The sequence below is a fragment of the Myripristis murdjan genome, chromosome 13 (genome assembly GCF_902150065.1).
Source record: "Myripristis murdjan chromosome 13, fMyrMur1.1, whole genome shotgun sequence".
Taxonomy (NCBI): Eukaryota; Metazoa; Chordata; class Actinopteri; order Holocentriformes; family Holocentridae; genus Myripristis; species Myripristis murdjan.
In genome coordinates, this window is record NC_043992.1 from 37,218,448 (window position 1) to 37,240,304 (window position 21,857).

At 41.8% G+C, this 21,857-nt stretch overlaps 2 protein-coding genes across 3 annotated transcripts in view; one reads left to right on the forward strand and one right to left on the reverse strand.

Annotated features, from left to right (window-relative positions):
- Positions 1-7,084, forward strand: part of maml2 (mastermind like transcriptional coactivator 2) — a 46,877-nt gene extending 39,793 nt beyond the window's left edge. For both annotated transcript variants that reach the window (XM_030067799.1, XM_030067800.1), the window contains exons 3-5: positions 4,795-4,959; positions 5,418-5,526; positions 5,632-7,084. In XM_030067799.1, the coding sequence (XP_029923659.1) occupies positions 4,795-4,959; positions 5,418-5,526; positions 5,632-6,470 (1,113 nt within the window). In that variant the 3' untranslated portion in view covers positions 6,471-7,084. The remainder of the gene's footprint in view (positions 1-4,794; positions 4,960-5,417; positions 5,527-5,631) is intronic.
- A 2,839-nt stretch (positions 7,085-9,923) lies between these two features.
- Positions 9,924-21,857, reverse strand: part of yap1 (Yes1 associated transcriptional regulator) — a 30,142-nt gene continuing 18,208 nt past the window's right edge. Inside the window, exons 6-9 of the mRNA XM_030067195.1 lie at positions 18,402-18,571; positions 15,371-15,501; positions 13,930-14,042; positions 9,924-12,837 (exon numbers count right to left, since the gene is read on the reverse strand). Of these exons, the coding sequence (XP_029923055.1) occupies positions 12,602-12,837; positions 13,930-14,042; positions 15,371-15,501; positions 18,402-18,571 (650 nt within the window). The 3' untranslated portion in view covers positions 9,924-12,601. The remainder of the gene's footprint in view (positions 12,838-13,929; positions 14,043-15,370; positions 15,502-18,401; positions 18,572-21,857) is intronic.

Below are 21,857 nucleotides of genomic sequence, written 5' to 3' on the forward strand. Positions count from 1 at the left end.
CAACTCATAGGCCTTCAGAATTGCTTGTTGGACCTGCCTGATCTTAATCATCACTGTCCCTCAGGTCTAGTGCAACGTAAGCCTCCTGAGCCTTCCCTATCAAAGAGCCTTGTGTAAGCATTACCCCATGTTCTTGGGCCAGGCTCGCTGTGCAGCAACCTTTTCAAACATTTCAAAAAATGACTCACCCTTCCCAGGGTTAAACTTTGGGACCAAGGGGAAATATTTATTTATATCAAAACGTTCTCACTCATCCTGATCTCTGGAAGTTAGAGCAAGCCTAGCTTTCTCAACATCCAGTTTCACTGTCTCCAGCACCATATTTTCTCGTTCAAATTCTCTCTCCTTCTCTCTCTCCTGTAACTCACACTCCTTTTCTTTCTCTTCCTCATTGCACATAACAAATGCCCTGTGCATGAGATCTTGCTTTCTAGCCTCCGGAGCAGCCACCAAATCCAGGTATTCAATCAACATCCAAAGCATAGTTTTATCTAACCTAAGTAACTGTGCATGTGTTACTTCAGTTTCCACAAACTTTTTTGGCGCTAACTGTGCCATTTTCACTCCTACAATGTCTGGAAGGAAATAAGGGGAGAATAATACCTGGTCCAACTTGGCTAGTGGCTAACACATTTACCAAAAGGCAAAACACTCATCAGTTGTAAAGTACACAACAAAAACCACCACCCATCCAATCCCACATGGCCCACAGAAACCTTTGAGCCACTTGTCACAGCCCAGGATAGCCAACTCTGTCCCAATGCTAAAGCCAGGCCACAAGCCAGTAGCAGACCCGGCACCACTGCAAACACCAGCACAAAATTTAACTGCTAGCTCTGCTCAACCGCAGCACACACAACAGTTTGTCAACTACAGTCAGCTACCATCCAGCCAACTTGAATGCTTAGCATAACCTAGCTATCACACCAGCTAGCCAACAGGCTAACTACTAATGGCTAACAAAATTAACAGCTGAGCTACTCACTAGGCAGACAACAACGCGCAGACTAGCCACACACACAACAACCAATTTACATAACCAAAACCAAACACATCCCACAGTACTACACCTTCCCAAGTACACACAAGAGTCCAAAATCCTGGCTATGCTGCAACCAGAGTGCTACAGACCCTGAGAGCTGCAGCATCTGTTGTCAGTTTTAAAAAGCACCTTAAAACGTACTTGTTTAGGCAGGCGTTCCTTTTGACCTGACACCCAACTTGCTGTTATTGTGTTATTTTATTTATGTTCATGTTTGTATGCATTCATATTTGTTGTTTGAATGCAATCATGTTTGTTGTTTTTCCTTTTAATCTTGGAAAGCACTTTGTGAGCTTTTCTCTGCGAAAAGTGCTATACAAATAAATGTTACTTACTTGCTTACTTACTTACTACACAACTCGCTATGCCTAACCTTATGCTGTAGCTTCTGCACCCTGGTGCACTGGTCTGTCATTAAGTGTGAATGCAGTGGAACGTCAGCCTCGCCTCAGAGTTCCATATTGAACCCAATGTCTCGACCAGCCACCTTGGGCTTTGGCGCAGGCTTCTGGGTGTCCCTTTGCTGCCTCATGTCGGGTACTGAGCTCAGCTAGCTCGGGTCTTGTTGTGGTTCCTCAGTTCAGTTTTAAAGTAAGGCGCAAATGGAAACAAAAAACGTGTGAAGTAGGGTGTGCAGCAAAGTTCGTGGCCAGTCTCTATTATCTCCAGAATCCAGGGTGGTTGAGTCCCGGAGCGGCTTCCACGCCACAAGCATCACCACTGTTTGGTGTGCTCTGTGTTTCCTCGGCTTCCTCCAGGTGCACCGAGTTGGCGTATGAACTGGGAGTCAACCCAATTCCCTCATGTGAATGTCAGCCTCACCCTATCTCCTAGGCCCGCCCCTAAATCTTTACCTCCCACTAAAATATTAACACCCTATTTCAGTGTATTGTGACCTGCTATCTGTTTTAGAGAAAATAACTCTTAGTGTTTGAGTACTTGCTTTGGAGTCGGCAGTGACAGGGTTAAATGCCAAGCTAATGTGGAGAGGACTGCTCACAGAGAAGAGAGAAAGAGGAAAGTCTCTTCCCACAGTGAATTGAATTAGTAATGCCATAGAAATAAAGGTCCCGAAACAGTGCCCTGAACCCCTGTGTAACACTAGCGACTAGCAGTGAACTTCCTCCCTCTGGGTGAAGCTCAAGACTTTTTTAAACAGGCAAAGATGTGAGCTCTGGTTTTTGTTTGAACCTTCTTTCACTTTAATAATCAGTTGCTAGTTCAAGTATGTCAAATGTAGGTGGTGGATTTCAAGCTCTTTAGCACTGAGGTTACACAGAAATTCCTTACACACTTGCAGTATGAATATGTTCTCAAAAAGCTTGGAGTCAAGGACACTTCACCATTATGAGATCAGATAGTGTTGCGGTAGTTGGTTGGCAATGCAGTTTGAACAAAAAAATCTAGTGTTGTTTGTCATGCCACCGGTGGAATTGTGCTCAGTTTTCAAACTGGAAACTTACTTTTCTTACTGTTTGGTTGTGTTTAATTCGGTGATCAAGGTGATTTGGCTTTTTACAGATGATGTCAAAGTCAAGTCAGTCTGTTTAAAGCATTTTTAGAGGTAAAAATCTTTTTTGTACATGTGGCTTTCAGTCCGTTTATAGCTGTAGGTCTATGCTAACATAGTTTTATTTTGTAAATTGCACTTAAACATAATTATTTTGCGGTAAATAACTGCATACCAAAATCACTAGGACTTGCAATTTTTTCCAGCCAGTGCTGATAGTCTTGTGGCACCACATCTCTTTGTGAGGATATGAGCAGGCCATGGGGGTTGAGCCTACCGGGTCACTCCGGCAGTGCTGTGAAGGGAGTGCTTGTTTCCTGGGAAAGGGAGCTGTGGCCAAGTCCAGATGCCGAGGCCCTCCCCGGGGACAGCGTCCTGAGTCCAGACTGGAGGAAGTGCAGTGTGAGAGCAGGCAAGGCTGGGCCTGGATCGCTGTCAGCTGCCTGCACTGCCGCAGGATGGGAGACTAAATCCTCCACTCCTTCTCTGAGGCCCAAGCCACATGTGGTATTCATTTACAACAAGCTTGTGAAGAATGAGAGGAGAAAAAAACATGGAAAACAGCTTTATGACACGTCAGGATGACAGAGAGGATTACTCAGTTGTACATGCTAACAAAACACTCCTCATTGGGTTTTTCATACAACAAAGAAAGAGCAGGCCCTTTCCAGTGCTGGGAAAATGTGTGTGATGGTCATAATTTCTCACAGGGCCTGATGCTGGATACAGTGAATCAAAGTCAGTGACTCTGATTCTTAGAGTAACAGGGGCAACCACTGTTTTGATGTTTTGGTCTCTGTGTAACCTCATTGCCATGCTTGGTTTGCTGTGTGGATTTGAACTCAGGCAGGGAAGGTGAATATTTGCTCATATGAAATGGCTTATGACTTCTGATGAGATTCATCCTCCCTCATTCTATAATCTGGTATGATTAAATCTCATTCAACACTATCTGTTGCTCAGCCATTCCATGATAATAAAACTGCTGTAACTTGACATCATTATAGAGACACTCAAAATATTACAATGAACTGCATCTACTCACTCAGGCGCTTAAGGCAATGATGTTTGTGAAGTCTTTCTATGCCCTGTTGAATCCTTTTAGTCTCTCCACAATCACTGACACACACACACACACACACACACGTGCATGTGTGCGCATGCACACACACACACACACAAACACACACAATCCACACCACACACAACTGTCTCTGTTTTTCTCTTCTTTTTTTCTGGTGGACCGTGAAGTGGCCACCTTTTAGAGAGCCATCCTCTGTAAAGAATCTAGCCTTTAAGTAATAGCTTTTGCTAAATGTGCAGCTGGATTTCTGATCCATTTAACCCTGGGAAACATTTTGACTCTACACAGTGATTGACACTGCATACACACTGCATGTTGACATGGATTTGGTCCATATTAACCCCCCCCCCATGACAAATGCTTGTGCTTAGAGGGAGAGGATTGGACATAGTGCGAGAGTCCCTCTGTCCACGAGAAAAAACAGGTTTGACTTGACACTTAGTACAGCTGCATGTAGAAAGCTGAAATATGCATTACTAATATCTCAAGCTGTGAAACCTATCTTTCAATGCCTAAATTACGGAGATTACAAGATATTTGTTTCACACAGAAAGCTGTTTTGGACATCACAATCACATTTGTGCGACTACAATAACATTTTAATCAGTGTTATAGTGTCAGTGGCCAAATGGGTTTCCAGTGGATGAAATGTCTCCCTGCCAAACATAACACAGTGATCAGTAAAGGAGAGCTTATTAAATGGAGGTAGTCATGGTGCTGGCGCGTAACTCCCCATCGGCACACATTTCCTGCTGTCTCAGGGATTCTTTCCACTCTCTTTAGACACAATTATCAGGGGAAAAGCAGGCCTTGAGGAGGGCTCTCACTCCCCCCTCCCAAAAAAAACCTCTTTCCAAGTCTCCCTTTTTTCATCTGCAGAGGGAGTAGCCTTGACCACATTCTGGAGGTTGAATAGCATCTTTGACACAGATGCAAGATTTCTAGTAAAGCTTTGCCCTCTAGTGGTATTTTCAGGTTATTGCATCGTTTTTTGTGTGCCTTTATATTCCTGTTCTAGTTACAGTTGCTTTCACAGCACTGAGCACTTGCAAGTGCTGATTTCAAGGCACTTAACAGGGAAGAGGCAAAACAAATGATCAATAATTAAAGAGTAGTGCCACTAGCATTTATGTAAAACCATGCTGTGTCTCTTCTCAGGGTATTCCTCCTGGTCCACGGCTCCCCAACGATGGCAGCATTGGAGGCATGTCTGTCCAGTCACAGCCACGGCCGCCAGCACCCAACAGCCAGCAGAAAGGCACAGCCAAAACTCAGGCCATGCAGAGACAGCTTAACCAATCACAGCACGCCATCAGCGATTCAGTAAGTAAAACTCACAAAGCTTTTACTGATAAAGGGATGCCTCATACAAGGACTGCAACTAATGACAGTTTCACATGATATGTCCAGCTACTTATTTTCATTGTTGATTAGTCTGTTGATTGTAATTTTTACCTTGGTCTATGAAGTGTCAAAGGTAATGTCAAATGCTCATTGGAATATAGTTGAGCCCAAAGTCATATCTTTAAATTGTTCCTTTAGACTGACAAGCAATGAAAAAATCCAAAAGACTAGTTTTATAATGATATCTGTGGTGAGAAATAAGCAGATTTTAGCATTTTAGTGATCTTAGTGAAGCTGTAATCAGCAAATATTTTGGGATTTTTTACTTGATATATGATGAAAATGATGAGGGTTAGATGATCGCTATTAGAATCAAATTTTAGTTTAATTTAATTTCAATTAACATCACGATCCTTTACTTTGTCATTTCATCTCAGGACAAAGACAATACACAAGATCAGTTCAGTCGTCATCTCACCAGGCCGCCACCTGATTATAAGCAGTCACGTACTATTGTGGGAGTTCAACAAGGAAACCTCTTTACAGGTACTGTATATTTCTGATGGGTGGAAATACTTTAAATGCTGACCTATTGCATTATTGCAGCCCAAGTGACCTTCATTATAATCAGCTGTTTTGTTTTCTATTCAGGTATAAATTCCTCACAGTCTCTGAGTAATGGTCCTGAGAATGACCTGAAGCCCATGTCTTGTCACCTCCCCAATGGTTCAAAGATGAGTCCTTCATCAACGGACCGGAGATTTAGTGTCGGAACTGACTGTCATCCGGGTTCCTGCATCGGCCAGTTCCAGCAACACAACAATCAAAACAGAATAGGACTAAATCAGAATAAATCTAGGTTCCAGGGGCCGAACCCACAAGGAAACTCTTTTGGTATGAACAGTGTAGCCAGTGTGCAACATCCAAGAACGACAGTGGACCTGCAGGCCTCAGGAGTGCCTGGACAGGGTCTTGGAGGCTTGATGACAAATGTCAACATGGGTTGGGCCTCAGGCAACAAGCAAGTGGCAACTGGGCTTGGAATTAGGAGGCCACCAAACCCGCTGCAGTCTCAGGGTGCACCGCTGGAAGTGACAAACCTTCCCTATCAACAGAGGCACATTGGCCCTCCCAACCAGGTAGCACCAGACATTGGGATGCTCCCTCTGAACCCTGCAGTAAGGGGCACCGTCCCCAGACCCAACCAGCCAATGCTGGCCTCTCCATCAACAGTGGGCAACTTAAACCAAGCCTCCCCTGAACAGAGGGTACCTGCAGGCAACTTCGCAGCACCCAGCCCCAGTTCTAGCAGCTACCAGAGTAACCGGGCCAACCACCTCACCTTCGATTTCCTCCCAGAAGGAGACAACACGGTTCCAGGGATCAACACAGACTCTGACTTCATAGACTCTCTGCTCAAATCCGGTTCTGGGAATGATGACTGGATGAAAGATATCAATTTGGATGAGATTCTTGGTGGTCACTCTTGAGTTGGGTTCACAGATTGGTAACGGCGAAAAACTGACCCACGTGGTTATTTGGTGTAAGGGGTTACATTTGTAAATGATGTTAAAATGGTATTTTATAAACATATTATTTGTTATCCAAGTATACTGTATTTTATGTGTATTTTCTGTGAAAAGATTTTGTGTTCTGTCCTTAGTACTAAGTTTATTTTATTCCAGGTATGTTGACCAAGAAATTTCTTTTATTTGCAGTGACAATTTTTGTGGTCTATTTGTCATGCTCATATTGTAGTGCCGCTGTATAGGATACAATACCAAAATCACGCTGTGAAAAGAAAACATTGCTGTATTGTTTCAAAACTCATCTTGGTATTTCAAGTTAAGTTTCAAAATCTGTATCCACTACTCAGCATGATATGGTATTTACCTTCAGATTTTTGTTTTATCTACCATATACACTATATCTTGCCACAAACAAATGTTTTCCTACTTATTCTTCAAGCTTTTCATCTGTGGTAGTTTTTGATGCAATTGAAATAGTGTAACCATTTAATTTTTTCATGTAATATTTAATAATTATTGGGATAGTAATGAGACATTATAATTCATGTAATTAATAAAATTGATTTGAACAAATATTGCTTTTCTCTTTCCAAAATTGACCGTAGTAGTTGCATTCATTTTCATTGTCAAAAAAGACAGAGCCTTTTCTTCGTGGTCTGTATTATTCCAAAACAGTCATTTTAATGCATGATAAAATCTTTCAAATCCAGAAAAATAGATTGGACACCCTCTGATTTGAATTGGTTCAGGTTGAACATAAATGTTTATTGTCCCACTGTTCCTTCTTGTTCATTTGGAGTTTAAATGCAGTATGGACTATCTGTCCATCCCTATTCAGTGTGGTTGAGATTTTATAGTGCAATGTCCTTTAAAAATAGGCTCAGCTGTATATATTTTTTCTTTGCTGAAGTATATTGTACATGCACTACCCCTTTGTGTCTGAAAGGCATGCTTTTGGGCTACATGACATCTGGAAAAAACTCGATAACATTGACAGCCAATCAAGGTCAAATGTCCACAGTGCAGGGCTTTATTAAATGATGAACAAAGGCACAGGCAGTTCACAGCCCGTGGTATTTTTTGCCCCTTTAGTTGCCTGTAAGGCATTCATGGCTAACCTTAATCCCAACCATAACCCTAGCCTGGGAACTTGCACTGCCTTACAGACAATACTGAGGGCAAAAAACACATAGAGGGCAGTTCACAGGTGTGTAATAATTAAAAGTTTTTAGTATGGGGGATACAAACACTTTGATTATTTAGTAAAACACAGTTTGAACCTCTTCTGGACAATGGAGGAGTTGGTTCAAAGGTAGGTGCTGTATTTTGAATATCTAAGATGAGTTCTCTATACGGGGGAAAGACTAGCTTGGCTCCTGTCAAAGAGTGTCAAAGACAAGGCATAAATTTTCCTACCTACGTTAGATCTGATCTTGACAATGAAGGCATGACTTTTGTCCTCTAACTGGAAAGAAAGTTGGGACAAACATCCTACCTCCAAAGCTTCGCCGAGGACATGAAGGGTGTCAAGTGGTGATGTAAACCAGTGAAGTGTGTTTTTGGCATTACGCGGAGGTACAACAAATCCCACTTGGCAACCCTCGTGATACACAAAATGACATGACTATAAACTACTATTTGGTCATTCAGGAGCAGATTCCTCTAAGAAGGAAAATCTTCTCATGTCCTTGGCACTCTCAGTGATTATGCAAGTCAGTAACTTGTTTTTAAACATCTGTAAATGTAAATGATATGCTAAATTTGAAGAAATATCAGTAATTTATGCTGCCGTTGTGGAATGTGTAGATGTCAGCAGTAAGTCTCGGTTAGTGTAGCTCTCAATATGCTCATTAAAGGATGGGAAATGCGTACTACAATTGATAACGACCATTCAAAACCTCAAAATGATCCTTGTCAAAATTTAGTGCTGCCACATCCCCCACATCATCAGGTAGCACAATCTTTATACTGTATGTAGGTCACTGAAAGTAGTATATAGTTGTTGTACTGTATGTAGGTTGTGTTCTTACAGTGGAGACAGCGCTGCATTTCCTAACAAATTGCAGCAAATATCAACCGATATTTAGCAAAAAATATTGCTTTTTTTTTTCTCCAGAATTCCTGTATCTAAGTGATGCAGAGAGTTCCACTCCTACTAGTAGAGAGGAAGGACTGCTATAGACTGGTGGCAAAATATGCTGCACTCTATTATTTATGTTTATGATGACTGCATAGGTTTGGTTTAATGTTTTGGTTCTGTTGTATTGCATGCAGTGATGCCAGTGAAGCCACTGCAGTTTAAGAGGTGTGGCATGAGGAGAAAGCACTTTTTTTTTTTTATTGTCACTCAGTGTAGTATGGCTGTTTTGATGGAAAACACTATTGGTCTTTCCTGATGTTTTCTATTTCAACTTGATCCAGCTGCCACAAACCGTGGGACCTCCTGCACTAGGCTCCATATTGAATTTCAACTTCAATTTCAAATTCAATCTTCATAGCAGGGATGATACCGCTGGCATTTGTAATCAACAGCGCTCTCAATGGGTGACAAATACACACACCCCGGGCAAGTTGTTTAAGGAGTTGAGCCGAGTTGCAGCACACCGGCTGTAACTCAGCTTTGGCTTAGTCGAACATTATCAATCCCAGAATGATTTAATGAGAATACCACTCGACCGACTCCTTATTCTCTTTCTGTTGCTTTAATACACTTTCAGATGGAGTGGGAAGTACACTAATTGCCAACCGTGCAACTCAATTATAGCGTTTTTGTCTTGTCATTCAGAATTAACTACTGGCAATAGTGTGAGAGACGTGGTGTATGAGATGTGAATATTTTGGAATAAGGATATAATAATTAGAATGGGCAGCTCAAATAATAATGCACTTCATGTTGTTTAAACATTCCTATTACCTCGGGCAAAAAATATAACAGACGGATGTTAAAAGGGCACATTTTCCATTTTTCTGCCTTTCTTTGGAGCCATAAATGTGGTCACCCTGGGCTACATGTCAGAAATTATGGAATAATTTGCTTTTACTAAATTAATGTACCTGGTCAGAGTATGCTGGCCTTATTCATATATAAAGGAAGCAGCTTTTGCACCACCCATATTAGTTGAGAGGCTGCCAAGTCATTTCATAAACTCACTCCCATATATTTAATGTAATATCAGTGGAGGATAGTTAATAGCCTAAAACATATTTGTGCTTAGGGACACAATTTTATGACAAGAAAATCTGAAGACTACAGTGGAAGACACAGCGTGTGGAGCACATCCAAATATACATATTCAGTAGTTGTTTTTTTTGTTTTTTTGTTTTGTTTTTTTTTGGAAAGGAAAAAAAAAAATCAAGTTTCCATGATTCTCATGAAAAACATGAGACTCACATACAGCCAAAACAAGAACAGTATTACCACAAAGTATATACTTTATTTCAGGCCAATTTCAAAGTATCATATGAAGAGAGATAAAATGTAACAGAATTTATTGTTCTAAAACACATGCACATATATCTATCAAAAAAATGAACAGATCATTATTGAATATAAATTCATTTCATGTGCATTTAGAAAAAATCTAAATACAAAATCCTTTAACTTGTGTGATTAGTTCTACTGCTACAATGACAGTCAACAGCTAATATGCTCTGACAGTTACACACTAGGTAAGCATAAAATTATGTTTCTGTGACAAAATGCATCATTTAGTCAAAAATTCTGTAGCCGTGCAATACAAGCACTGTAGTGTACCACTCTCTTTAAAGTCATTTTAGTTACGTTGTTCTCACCAACACTGTTTATCCATCTTATTCCCACCATCAAGACGATTTAATGATCAATAAAATCCAAAATAATGGAAGTGTCTGAAACAAAATCTCACAACAACAAAATTTTTGTTCACTTGTCTCTGATTTTTAACAACATTGTTCCATCAACCAAAGACATGCACAGCAGGCTGATTATTCAAAGATTTCTGCAGTATTGCAAAGGTGTAGTCGTGATGTAAACATATAATCATCAAAATAATCTGATCATGAAGAGGAACTGTCAATGCATTTTCTCCACCTTTGCTGTAGCAGTTCCTTGCTCCGAATGAATGTAAACAATGTGAGCGCTATGGAAGATATCACTTGCTTCTCATTTCTAAAACCTCATCCTCAAATCTCAGGGTTAGTCACTCAAAACAACTGTCTCGTCTAAAAATTGGAATCTCTCTCAGCTATCATCTATTCAGACATATCCATTAACACACAAGAAAACCCTACATATTCTCATTAGCTTATACATTTTTGTTCATACAAACGTTGATTACAAATCATACTGTTTCTGGACTCGTAAAAAGGGAAGCAGAGATAAGTGTTAGAATCATTTAAAAAAAAAAAAAATCTTTGGAATATGTCGCAACAATTCCTGACTGAAATAATAACTGATTGTTTCTTTATGTTTCCACGAGAAGTCATACAATCTGCGTAACTCACCGCTGTCAGTCAAACCCTGGCCTTCTACACTACCACTCTACACCTCTTGACATGACTCTTAAACCTGCTTCAACACGTCCTAGCTGTAGTCTACAAGCAGCCCTCATTTCAACACAGCACAGCATATAGCACAGGCCCCGAGGGCACACACTCCCTCTTTAGGAGGACACTTTCAAACATTGTAACTCTTTCATAGTGTAGCATTGTCATGAGGTTTAATTGATCAAAGAGCTATTGTTCCGGTTCAGGCTAGAGATTTACCTTTTTTTTTGGTTAATGTGTAGGAATATCTTAACATTGAAGAAAAAAAAAATAATAAAAGCTGCGTGTGCTCAATAGACATAGGATAACACTAATATGCGTATAGAAATTCAGAGAATTGGCTAACAGGTTAAAGGCGCCAAAACTGAATCAAGTTGTGTTGTGGAAAACTCCACCTTGGTGAATATCATGTGCTGCAAGTGATGTGCTGAAAGTTGACCCTGTTTAAAAAAAAAAAAAAAAAAAAAAGTATTAACTCATCTATGAAAGAAATTAAAAACCAAAGCAAAATGCCATTTGATCTAAGCTATAGTACATATGTAATAACCTAAAATAAAAGATAACTAAAAAAGATAAAATCAAGAATGAATCATGAATTAGGCTTGGATAAGACTGAAATACAAAGAAGCTAGGGTTCAACCGAAAAAAACAAAATCCCTAAATCCCCTTATAATATGTGTTTATAAAACAGAAATACAGTCTTGATTATTGAACATTAGCGTACATAGAGGAGAATGTGGTTGATGTTGCCTCTTAGATATCGCTTATTGCTGCAATACAGAAACTTGGTAATTGTTTGCTTTGCTCATTTTTCAAAAAAATACAACTGAAGGCACTTGATTTGACAACGGTTTAACTTAGACTTGCTGGCACAGCCAAGCAGCAATGTAGTACTGTAGGTCCCCAGGCTCCCACCTCCGCCCCCATCCCCCCACCAAAGCCAGCACGTCTAAACTGGGCCTCGTATTAACCTTTACTCCAAATCAGTATTGTTCTTTTTGCTTCAGATACATCATTTTTGGTTTCTCAGGCTCACTGAAAATAAAAAAAGAGAGTAAAAACATAAAAAAAGGCCAAATAGAATGCTAATAGAGCTAGAAGCAATAGTCCCAAACACATACAAGTTGTGCTGCTTCACACTATATAGCAGAAAAAGAGGCACCAGAGACTCCAGGCAATAATGGATGATGGTAGTCCTTTCAAAAGAGTACATGCATCCGCCCAGCTCAGCTATGAGGGGAGACCAGGGTAAGGAGCAACCCCTGCCCCAGGTAAAGATGCCCTAGATTCACTGACAGACCTGTGAAAGATTTGGGGACCCTTGAGTAATTGTCTGTTCATGGGCCAGCCTTGAAGACACAGACAAAATAAAGATACAATACCAGGGAAAGAAAGAGCAGGGCAATACTGCCTCAAAAGAGGTTGGCCTTAGATGCCAGGATAGAGATAGATGTCCAGAGAGGCTTGCTGAAATGTCTTGTAAAAGCATCTATGCATCCTTCACAGATTAGAGCAGGCAGCAGTTCAAAGTGTAGGGTTAGGAGTAAGAAGCGCCCTGCTCAGGCCTTCTATAACCATGTGAGGAAGCTCTCCTTGTCGATCTTGGTAGCTGCCAGCACGGACTCCATGTCGTTGAGGATGTCGGAGCTCAGGGCCTCCTGGAGGCTGGGCATCAGCTCCTCGCCCTCCACCGCCATGCTCTCACCTTCCAGGGTGCCCAGGTCCACGTCTGTTCCTGGGATGGCATCCAAGTAGTCGGGAAAACGACTGGGCTGCGTTGCCATAGAGGTTTGAAGCGAGTCCCCTGAAAAACAGTAAAAAAAAATATAGATTACAATTATTCCACTGTGCCAGGACATGTTTATAAAGAACCCAACCAGTTTAATACATATCAGTAAAGAAGACTGTAGTACAACGACTGATAATAATGGCAGTGCTCATTCTGACATTAAAAATAACAAATTATTTTTTCTTTAAAGTAACAATTTTTCATATCAATACATTTACTTTTTACAACTTTCCTCTGCCAGCTGTTATGACATGGCTCTGTAAAATACTCAATTCTGATTGGTCACTTGCTCATTCTCATTCTGCCCAGTCCATTTACTACCGTTTATCAAAACACCTAACAACGACACCTGCTGGAGCCGAACAGTCATTACAAGATGGATATCAATTTATTGGGGGAGCATGACATGTTTGTTTCATGGTTGGACACTGAACTATCACCGGTAAAGAAAAGAAAACCCGGAGAAAACGCCAAGGTACACAATAACGTGTAAGAGGCTAGCTGAAATGTTACATCCAGGTCTAGCTGCTGTGGAGCAAATAGAAACTACAGAGTATTTGTTTTCCCAGAGTCTTGAAGACTATCACTTACATGTGACACAACAGTGATTCAGCCTATATCCATTTCATGAAAGCTTTAGAGTTTTCACATCTGAAGAGTTCTAAGCAGAGCATGTTCAGAAGGTACGGTGGCCGAGAACCGCCATCGCTGCAAATAAAAAAAACGATGCAAACAACAACAGCGTTTTTTTTTTTTTTTATTTGCAGCGATCGTTGCTTTTTTATTTGCAACGCAGCGTTTTTCTTTTTTATTTGCAGCGTTTTTTGTTGTTTGCATCGTTTTTTTTTTTTTTTTATTTGCAGCGATGGCGGTTCTCGGCCACCGTAAGAAGGTCTTTAGAAAGATTTTAAAAATTCTGCAACTTGCAGAAAGTGAAACGTTTTAGGATTCCAGCAGGAGTAGTGACAGCAAATTGTTTGGACTAAAGAGAAGAGGAACTGGGTAGTTTACCAGGAACAGCAAAAGCAACCATGACTGAAGAGCCAAAAAAAAAAACAACAAAAAAACAAAAAAAAGAAGCACCGCGCCGCTGTGTTTTGGACTCACCTGTGTCCATCTCGTCCACACTGTTGAGAAAGTCATCTGGGGTGCGAGGGACACTGTAGCTGCTCATACTCAAGCCGCTGTCTGTGCTCTCATCCCTGGAGTGGTACGTCCCGCTGAAATCACACACAAAAAACAATAAAAAATAAATAAAAAAACACTCAAACTCTGCCCAGCAACCACCATATGGCATCATTTTCACGACACTTTGATGTAATTTGTTTCAGCGGAGCTTCGGATGACTCCACTTAACTCTGCTTGGAGACCGAGATACGCGAATCTAATTAGACGAGCCAACAAAGTAAACACATTGTGTTATTAAAAGCACAAAGGGCTGAAAAGTAGGCTTGCTTCCGATGGCCTTAATTCCCTCTGGGAGAGTTTGCATATATCCACGTTAACACAATTGCTTACTGTTACATCTCTGTTTGAATGGCTACGATGGCTAATCCACAATGACGCTCTTGAAACTGAGCTTTGCTTTTTTTTTTTTTTTTTTGCTTTTTTTTTTTTTTTTTTTTAAAACCTCCCCCCTCCCCACTTTATAGTAGAATATAGGAAAAGAGCAATGATGAAAGGGGGAACAGGGAGACAAAGAGGGAGAGAGAGAGAGATTTGACAAGCCTATACTAATTAGCAGAGGAAAAATATGTAGGCAGAGTATGGCAGAGGCAGGATGAATGAGGCCATTGTGAGAGCAGGGCAGTGGAGGGAGCAGGGGGAGGAGGGGAGATTAGGTTGGCCTGTCTACTGACTGGACCACATGTTCTCATGGCCTGCTTGCTATTCAGCTCTATCCTCACTTGGTCCGCTCGCTGTGGAAGTAGGGCTTGGACTGCTGGGGAACCATTTCCCAGAATTCAGTGGTGTGGCTTTCACACAGTAAAAAAAATCTCCCATCCTGTTTTTCTTTTTTTTTTTATTATTATTATTATCTCAATCACAGTCTTTTTTAAGAGTCAGATTTTGTCTCTTGTGCAAGCTGCACACTGCGTAATTTCCACATTACTCTTCCATTTTCTATGGTTTCTATGAATTATCCACCAGAACTTCATGCACTTTTCTTCAAATGATTCCCCGTGTATTACAAGAGTTGTACACCAGAGGTCAACATTGTGCAATAAACCCTAGCACAGTGCTCACCAGTCTGAGTGAGTCATTACCATGTGAAGAGGGTTAAGCCCAGAGACTGGCCTTCTGTTTTTGCCACTTGTGTAACTCAGGGAGCTCGCACCAGAGCTCAAAACTCAAACAGCCGAGCGCACCGACTCCCTCTAACGGGATACGTTATGTCTGACAAGCTGAACCAGAGCAGGAGCTCCGGCCAAGCTCGCTGACGTCAATCAGCGCGGCGGACCAGCACCTCAGCTATGCTATTGTGCTCGGGGAAAGGGAAAGTTGCTTCCATTTGCTGTTTAGAGACACTTTTCTGTGTAAAACCAACCTGTTGAGGAATGGGTCGGAGCTGTTGGCTGTCATGGTGCGAGCGTCCTGGGCCATAGGGGAGGACACGGGATTCTGGGTGCTGCCGTCCTGTTCCATACTGGCAGGGAGTTGATTTCTCAGAGCCAGCTCCTGTAGACGACAAAACACAAAATCCATGAATCCCACGACTCACCTCATACGTTATTTATATACACATGTCACGGCTGAATGTCAAACCACCTTGCTGCTCTCTCTGTGTGTGTGTGTGTGTGTGTGTGTGTGTGTGTGTGTGTGTGTGTGCAGCGCCCTGTCACTGTACATAATGTTAAATTGAGGGATTACGCGTCGTCTGCCAGCCTGGTCCTCTCTCCGTCTCCCCTCATACAGTTTCAGCGTTAGAGTTATGTAACAGGCAGACTACAGTGGCACAGATTTGTTTTCCATACATGCAGTATCAGATAAAGCTTTAGAGGGTTGAAGTCATGGCTAAAATGACATTTATTTTTTTTCTTCCTCCTTCCCTTTAAGTCCTTCAAGAGCAGGTCCAATAAATCGCCTGGTGTCACGGTGTTGAAATCGCACTATACTTTTACAAGGGCCAAGCACAACATCAGGGAGGCAGCCAGCGGGATGTGACATTTTTAGCAAGAATTTAAAACTACAGCGAGACACCCTCGTGGTTAGTAGAAGCCTTTATTGGTTGCGGTTTAGTGGAAATGGACACAATGTTCTCTCTTAAATAAAATTGTCGGTCCTCATTAGCGTTGAATGTATTAAGAACTGTTTTGATTCTTTATTGTGTTTATACTTCAGATGTCCCGGCTGCGGTACCTGAAGGTGTTTTCCTTCTTGAGCAACAAGGCCTATCCCTGCATCCCACACACACACACACACACACACACACACACATAAACAATCTGGTCTTGATTAAGAGGGAATATGAGGGCGGTGTACTGTAAACAACCTTTATGGTTTTGCGGCTCTCTCTCTTTTTGTACATGACTGATCTGCGTCAGCACTGGCCTGCCACCAGACAAGCTGCATACATCTGTGCCCATTCTTCATGACACTTGTGCCATGTGGAGCGCGTTTGGATGTGGCAGGTATTGCCGCAGAATTTTACTTCCACTGCGAGCGCAACAGCCGGTGCAATTTCACAATGCTCATTTGTACATTGGAGATACACTGCAAAAACGCAAAATCTTACCAAGATTATTTGTCTTATTTCAAGTCAAAAATGTCTTATTTCTAGTCAAAATATATCATTACACTTAAAATAAGACATGATCACCTCAAAAATAACTTGTTTTTAGACAATTTACAGAAAATTTGCTTGTTTCATTGGCAAAATTTGCCAGTGGAAAAAGTGAAAATTCACTTGAAATAAGTGAAAATTAGCTAGAAACAAGAAACAAATTTTGCCAATGAAACAAGCAAATTTCACTTGAAACAAGAGACAATTGTCTAAAAACAAGTTACTTCTGAGGTGATCATGTCTTATTTTAAGTGTAATGAGATATTTTGACTAGTAACAAGACATTTTTGACTTGAAATAAGACGAATAATGTTGGTAAGATTTTGAGTTTTTGCAGTGTACCCCTATGGTGTCATTAATCTGAGCAGCTTGTAATTGGAAGATGTCTGCCTCAGTAAAGTGTTTGGTTCACTGAAATGTGTTCAAATGATACTCCGAAGCTCGAGTTGACTCGTTTCCAAGGGCAGAAAAACTCCTGCACTTAGATAAAAGCATCAGTACCATAATGGAAAAACACTGTGGTAAAATGATCAATGCAGGACTTTGTACTTGTAATAAAGTAAAAGTGTAGAAGCAAAGCAAAGTCGTACGTCTAACTGTTCCATATGCTGTCAATGTTAACACAGATTTGATTTCTTGTATGTAAAAGCTGATTCTTAAAAGAAACTAGTAACTACAACCACCAAATAAATACAGTGCAGTAAAAAGTACAAGATTTACCTCTGAAATGTAGTAAAAGTATAAGGATTCACAAACCGAAAATACTAAAGTCAAGTGCAAATATCTCAAAACAGCACTTGCACACAGTCTGGTCTGCTGTTACATTACATTTTTGTTCATTTTTTTTTTTTTTCATTATGCTCTTCAGTTAGCCAGTCAATTTGAATGTCTGAGGTTTGGTTTACATATTTGCGCTGAACACAATATGGGATCAATGTATGTTATGTGCACTCCATGGACTTTAAATGCGGCGTGGACAGCGGTTGTTTCCCTCGTTGCAGCGCGGCGCATGTACACATTCAGGTCACTTCCCACACCGTGAACTTTTAACAGCCGCTGTGAGTGGCATGGTAAACAAAGTCACCGGAACTCCCATTCATAATCATAAAGCGCTGTTTCTACTGTCGTGAAACAGCCTTGAGTAAACTACTGTACTGGAACGCACCACCCTGTGTGGGCGGCCCTGTGACACATCATCGTCAGGAAGTGATAAAGTGACCACAGATGAGTCAGCCGGCCTCATTGCAGGGTAGCGCAACAATAAAAGCCCGATCAAAGGAGCCCTAACGTTCTGCGCTATATCCCTATAAATAATGACTCAAATTAAGGGTGCCTATTCTACATTTACTTCATGTTTACATAAGGTTTTACGGTTTATTTTGCTGACACCCTCGTCCAGATCGGCTTCACATGAGTAAGCAGTTAAGAGCTGAGTGTTTTGGCGACATGCACCGTCCAGTGAACTAGCCCCGTACACTGCAAAAACTCCAAATCTTAACAAGATTATTTGTCTTATTTCAAGTCAAAAATGTCTTATTCCTAGTCAAAATATCTCATTACACTTAAAATAAGACATGATCACCTCAGAAGTAACTTGTTTTTAGACAACTGTCTCTTGTTTCAAGTGAAAATTTGCTTGAAAAAGGTGAAAATTAGCTTGTTTCATTGGCAAAATTTTGACTGGTAATAAGACATTTTTGACTTGAAATAAGACAAATAATCTTGGTAAGATTTGGAGTTTTTGCAGTGTAAGACGTTTTGGCTTTCAGGATTGCCAAATGGTCTGACTGCTGACCTGGGGCCTCTGGCGAAGCAGCTCCTGTTGCTTCAGTCTCAGCCGTTCCTTCTCCATCTGCTGTAGTCTCATCTGGTTGTTGCCCCCCATGACTCCACTGTGGGGGCTGGGAGGCAGCTGCCCCCCCTGCTTCACTGGGGCACTCTGGGAGATCCTCTGCTGGTTCAGGGCTGCAGAAGAGTTCACATCAGACTGTCAGTACTCACACAGATGCACGTTCAAAACCACACAAGGCGACTTTTGCGTTTGCAACAATGGCAGCTGCAAGTCACAGCTTTGAACTTCAACACACAGAAATCATGTGATGCTGCTAAGTTCGACGGCACGCTCATGTTTACCAACCTGACTGGCCTGGGAGGCTCTTTTATATCAAATGGTACCAAAGGGGCAAAAGATTTAACATGGATGCATCCTGATCTTGCAGAGCAGAATGTATGCTGCTGCTGTTTACATGGTGCATTTTGCTCTTTAGTTTCAGTTTGGGGGATGGAAAACTTTTCCAACCCAACACCCAATATCATCAGGGCAAACTACACAGTGTGCATGTGGGGGGATGGGATGTTTTTCTCTATTGTAGCTCCATCTTGTAACTTACACTGCAAAAACGCAAAATCTTACCAAGAGTATTTGTCTTATTTCAAGCCAAAAATGTCTTATTTCCAGTCAAAATATCTCATTACACTTAAAATAAGACATGATCACCTCAGAAGTAAATTGTTTTTAGACAATTTTCACTGTGAAAAACGAGTGAAAATTTGCTTGTTTCATTGGCAAAATTTGCCAGAGGAAAAAGTGAAAATTCACTTGAAATAAGTGAAAATTAGCTAGAAACAAGAAACAAATTTTGCCAATGAAACAAGCAAATTTTCACTTGAAACAAGAGACAGTTGTCTAAAAACAAGTTACTTCTGAGCTGATCATGTCTTATTTTAAGTGTAATGAGATATTTTGACTAGTAATAAGACATTTTTGACTTGAAATAAGACAAATAATCTTGGTAAGATTTGGAGTTTTTGCAGTGTAGGCTAATAAGACAAGTGTATTTTTGCATATAAAGTTTGACCAGTGCAGCTTTAGCTCCGACAGTTTTTGACAACGGACACAGAAACAGACTTTAGCTGCGCTTGGGTTTTCACTTCTTCCTGCTCTAGTGTTTCCCAGTGTTTAAACGCAGCCTAACGAGAATGGCGAGTCCAGCAGTTTACGAGGTGAACGTGTACGGCGGAGCCAGTGTAGCAGGTTGTGTAGGGCAAGGACATCCCAAAGAGACGTTTTTGTGCCAAGTGTGAAACAGCCACCGTTCCTGTAAGACCCGATTCCCTCCCAAACCCTGACTAAGACAGGCTTTGTTAGTTTTGTGCATTGCATCAGTCGTGACTTATCCTCATTGTGCATTTTGTTTCCTTCAAAACAAATCGTAGATTATCCCTCGGCACCGAACGCGTCGCCCTGGCCTGACGTTTCCACTCCAGCCCTGTTTAATTCACGCAATATGTGCAAATGACAAGAATTAATTTAGCTCCGTGAATACATTAAAGTCATTGCATTAGAGTTCTCATTAGGCCCTGTGGGCATAGGTATGGAAACACGTAAACACTGTACCGCTTAACTTGAGTTTCAAAGTACTTTCACCCGACAAAGGTGATTGTACTAAGTGCTAACAAGCTAATTACATGTTTACAATATCAATACAAAATTGTGTGTATTGAAAACCTGCACAGCTGTTCCCCAGAGAAATCTTTGTTATTCTTTACGCTAGCTGGGGTGGGTCTAATAAACATGAGTAACAAGCAGCAGAGCAGCATCTAATTGCAGCAATCTATGCATGTAAAGTAGGTCACACGTTTTATCAGCGTAGTGGAGAAAGAGAAGCAAATGCGCCTGACCACGAGGGGTGTTACAGTAACTGAACCAATGAGCAGCCCTGTTTACTTATGTGCTTGAGGCACCAACCAAAACAAAGCCTTGACGGGGACACAATTTTCATGCGGGGCTGCTTTTCTCTGTGCTGTCCTGCCCGCCCCGGCACCTTTCTCATCACCATTCAATCACTGTCTGTTTATACTATCTCAGGGGCTGAATGAGCCACGGCTCAGGGCTCTCCCTGGGAAGCTCTGGAGGCCCCGCCTTGCCCTGCCTTCCGGCCCCCCTCCTTGTCCACACTGCCACCCCCCCCCCCTTTCCCCAAACACACACACAGCCAGGGAGCCACCTCCTCTCTCCCACACACATCAACCGAAGCCTTGGGAGAGTGTGTTACTTCTCTCTGCTTCTTATCTTTGTCAGATACAGGGCCTTTTGTGGCCGCATCGCTCCACCATCGGGGCACCATTAGCCGCTCCCAGGACGGAGGTGCTGCACATGGGCCATGTCAGCGGCCGCTGATCTGTTAAGACAGGAGCTTTGAAGAGCACACACTCAAAGCAAAGGGAAGGCATAAAGAGAGAGATCCACTGATACACTGAGCGAGACTACAGGCCATTAACTTAACAAGCATGCAGGCTTCCAGCTGAGTCTTTGCTGAGCTAAAAGTCAAGGACTCCCTCACAGACCAAACAGCAAACAGCAACCAATGTTACTAGAAGAAAGTATACACAAACAAGGAGCAGGGAATTAAATCTGTGGGTGAGATAGGAGGGAAAGGCAGGTTCAGTTCAGGGCCACAGCGATAGCATAAAAGGAGGCCAGTCCGAGCAGAGGGGGAAGGCAGGCCACGGGAGGACTGTGTGTGTTTTTGTGTGTGTGTGTGGGGGGGTGAAGTCAGTGTATACGGGTGGTGATAGGTGGTGAGCCTGGGAGATAAGGGACAAGTTAATGCCGTCTGCCTTTTGTCTTCTTCACGCACTCCTGCAGCGCAACGAGGCAGCAACACAAGGCCCTTATCAGGCCATCAGACCGGCAGGCATATTACACCAGAGGATCACCTGGGCCAGGTACGGCTGAGGGCGTGCCAGCTGTGGGAAGTCTCTATGTGACCAGAGCACAAAACCTTTGAAGGCAAGGTAAATATTTGTCTGCTGTCGATTTAAAGTTTAAAAAAAGCCTCTTGGTAAGGTGTTGTGTTTCTGGCCTCGAGATAAGAAAAGTGGAGAAATAGTCTGGACGTGATACACCCGTTTATCGTGTTGTGCTCCAGCTTCCCACTGGTGACCTGCCAGTGGCCTTGCATGGCAACGGGATTAAAAAAAAAAACATCTGTCACTTACAAAACAATATGACACCCATTAATTTGTTGTCACTGCAATATGAATGTCTGAGATAAACATATTGCAAAGGACCAGCTCCCTCTAACAGATTCTGGCCAGTCACCTGACACTGAAACACCTGGGCTCCAGCTGATTGGCCAGACTATGGACATATATTTTTTCTTCTCGGTTTTTGTTTTTTTTTTGTTTCAGTAAAGAAAGGCCTTTTATTGCCTGGGTCTATTTTAGCAATAATACTGCCATATTCAAC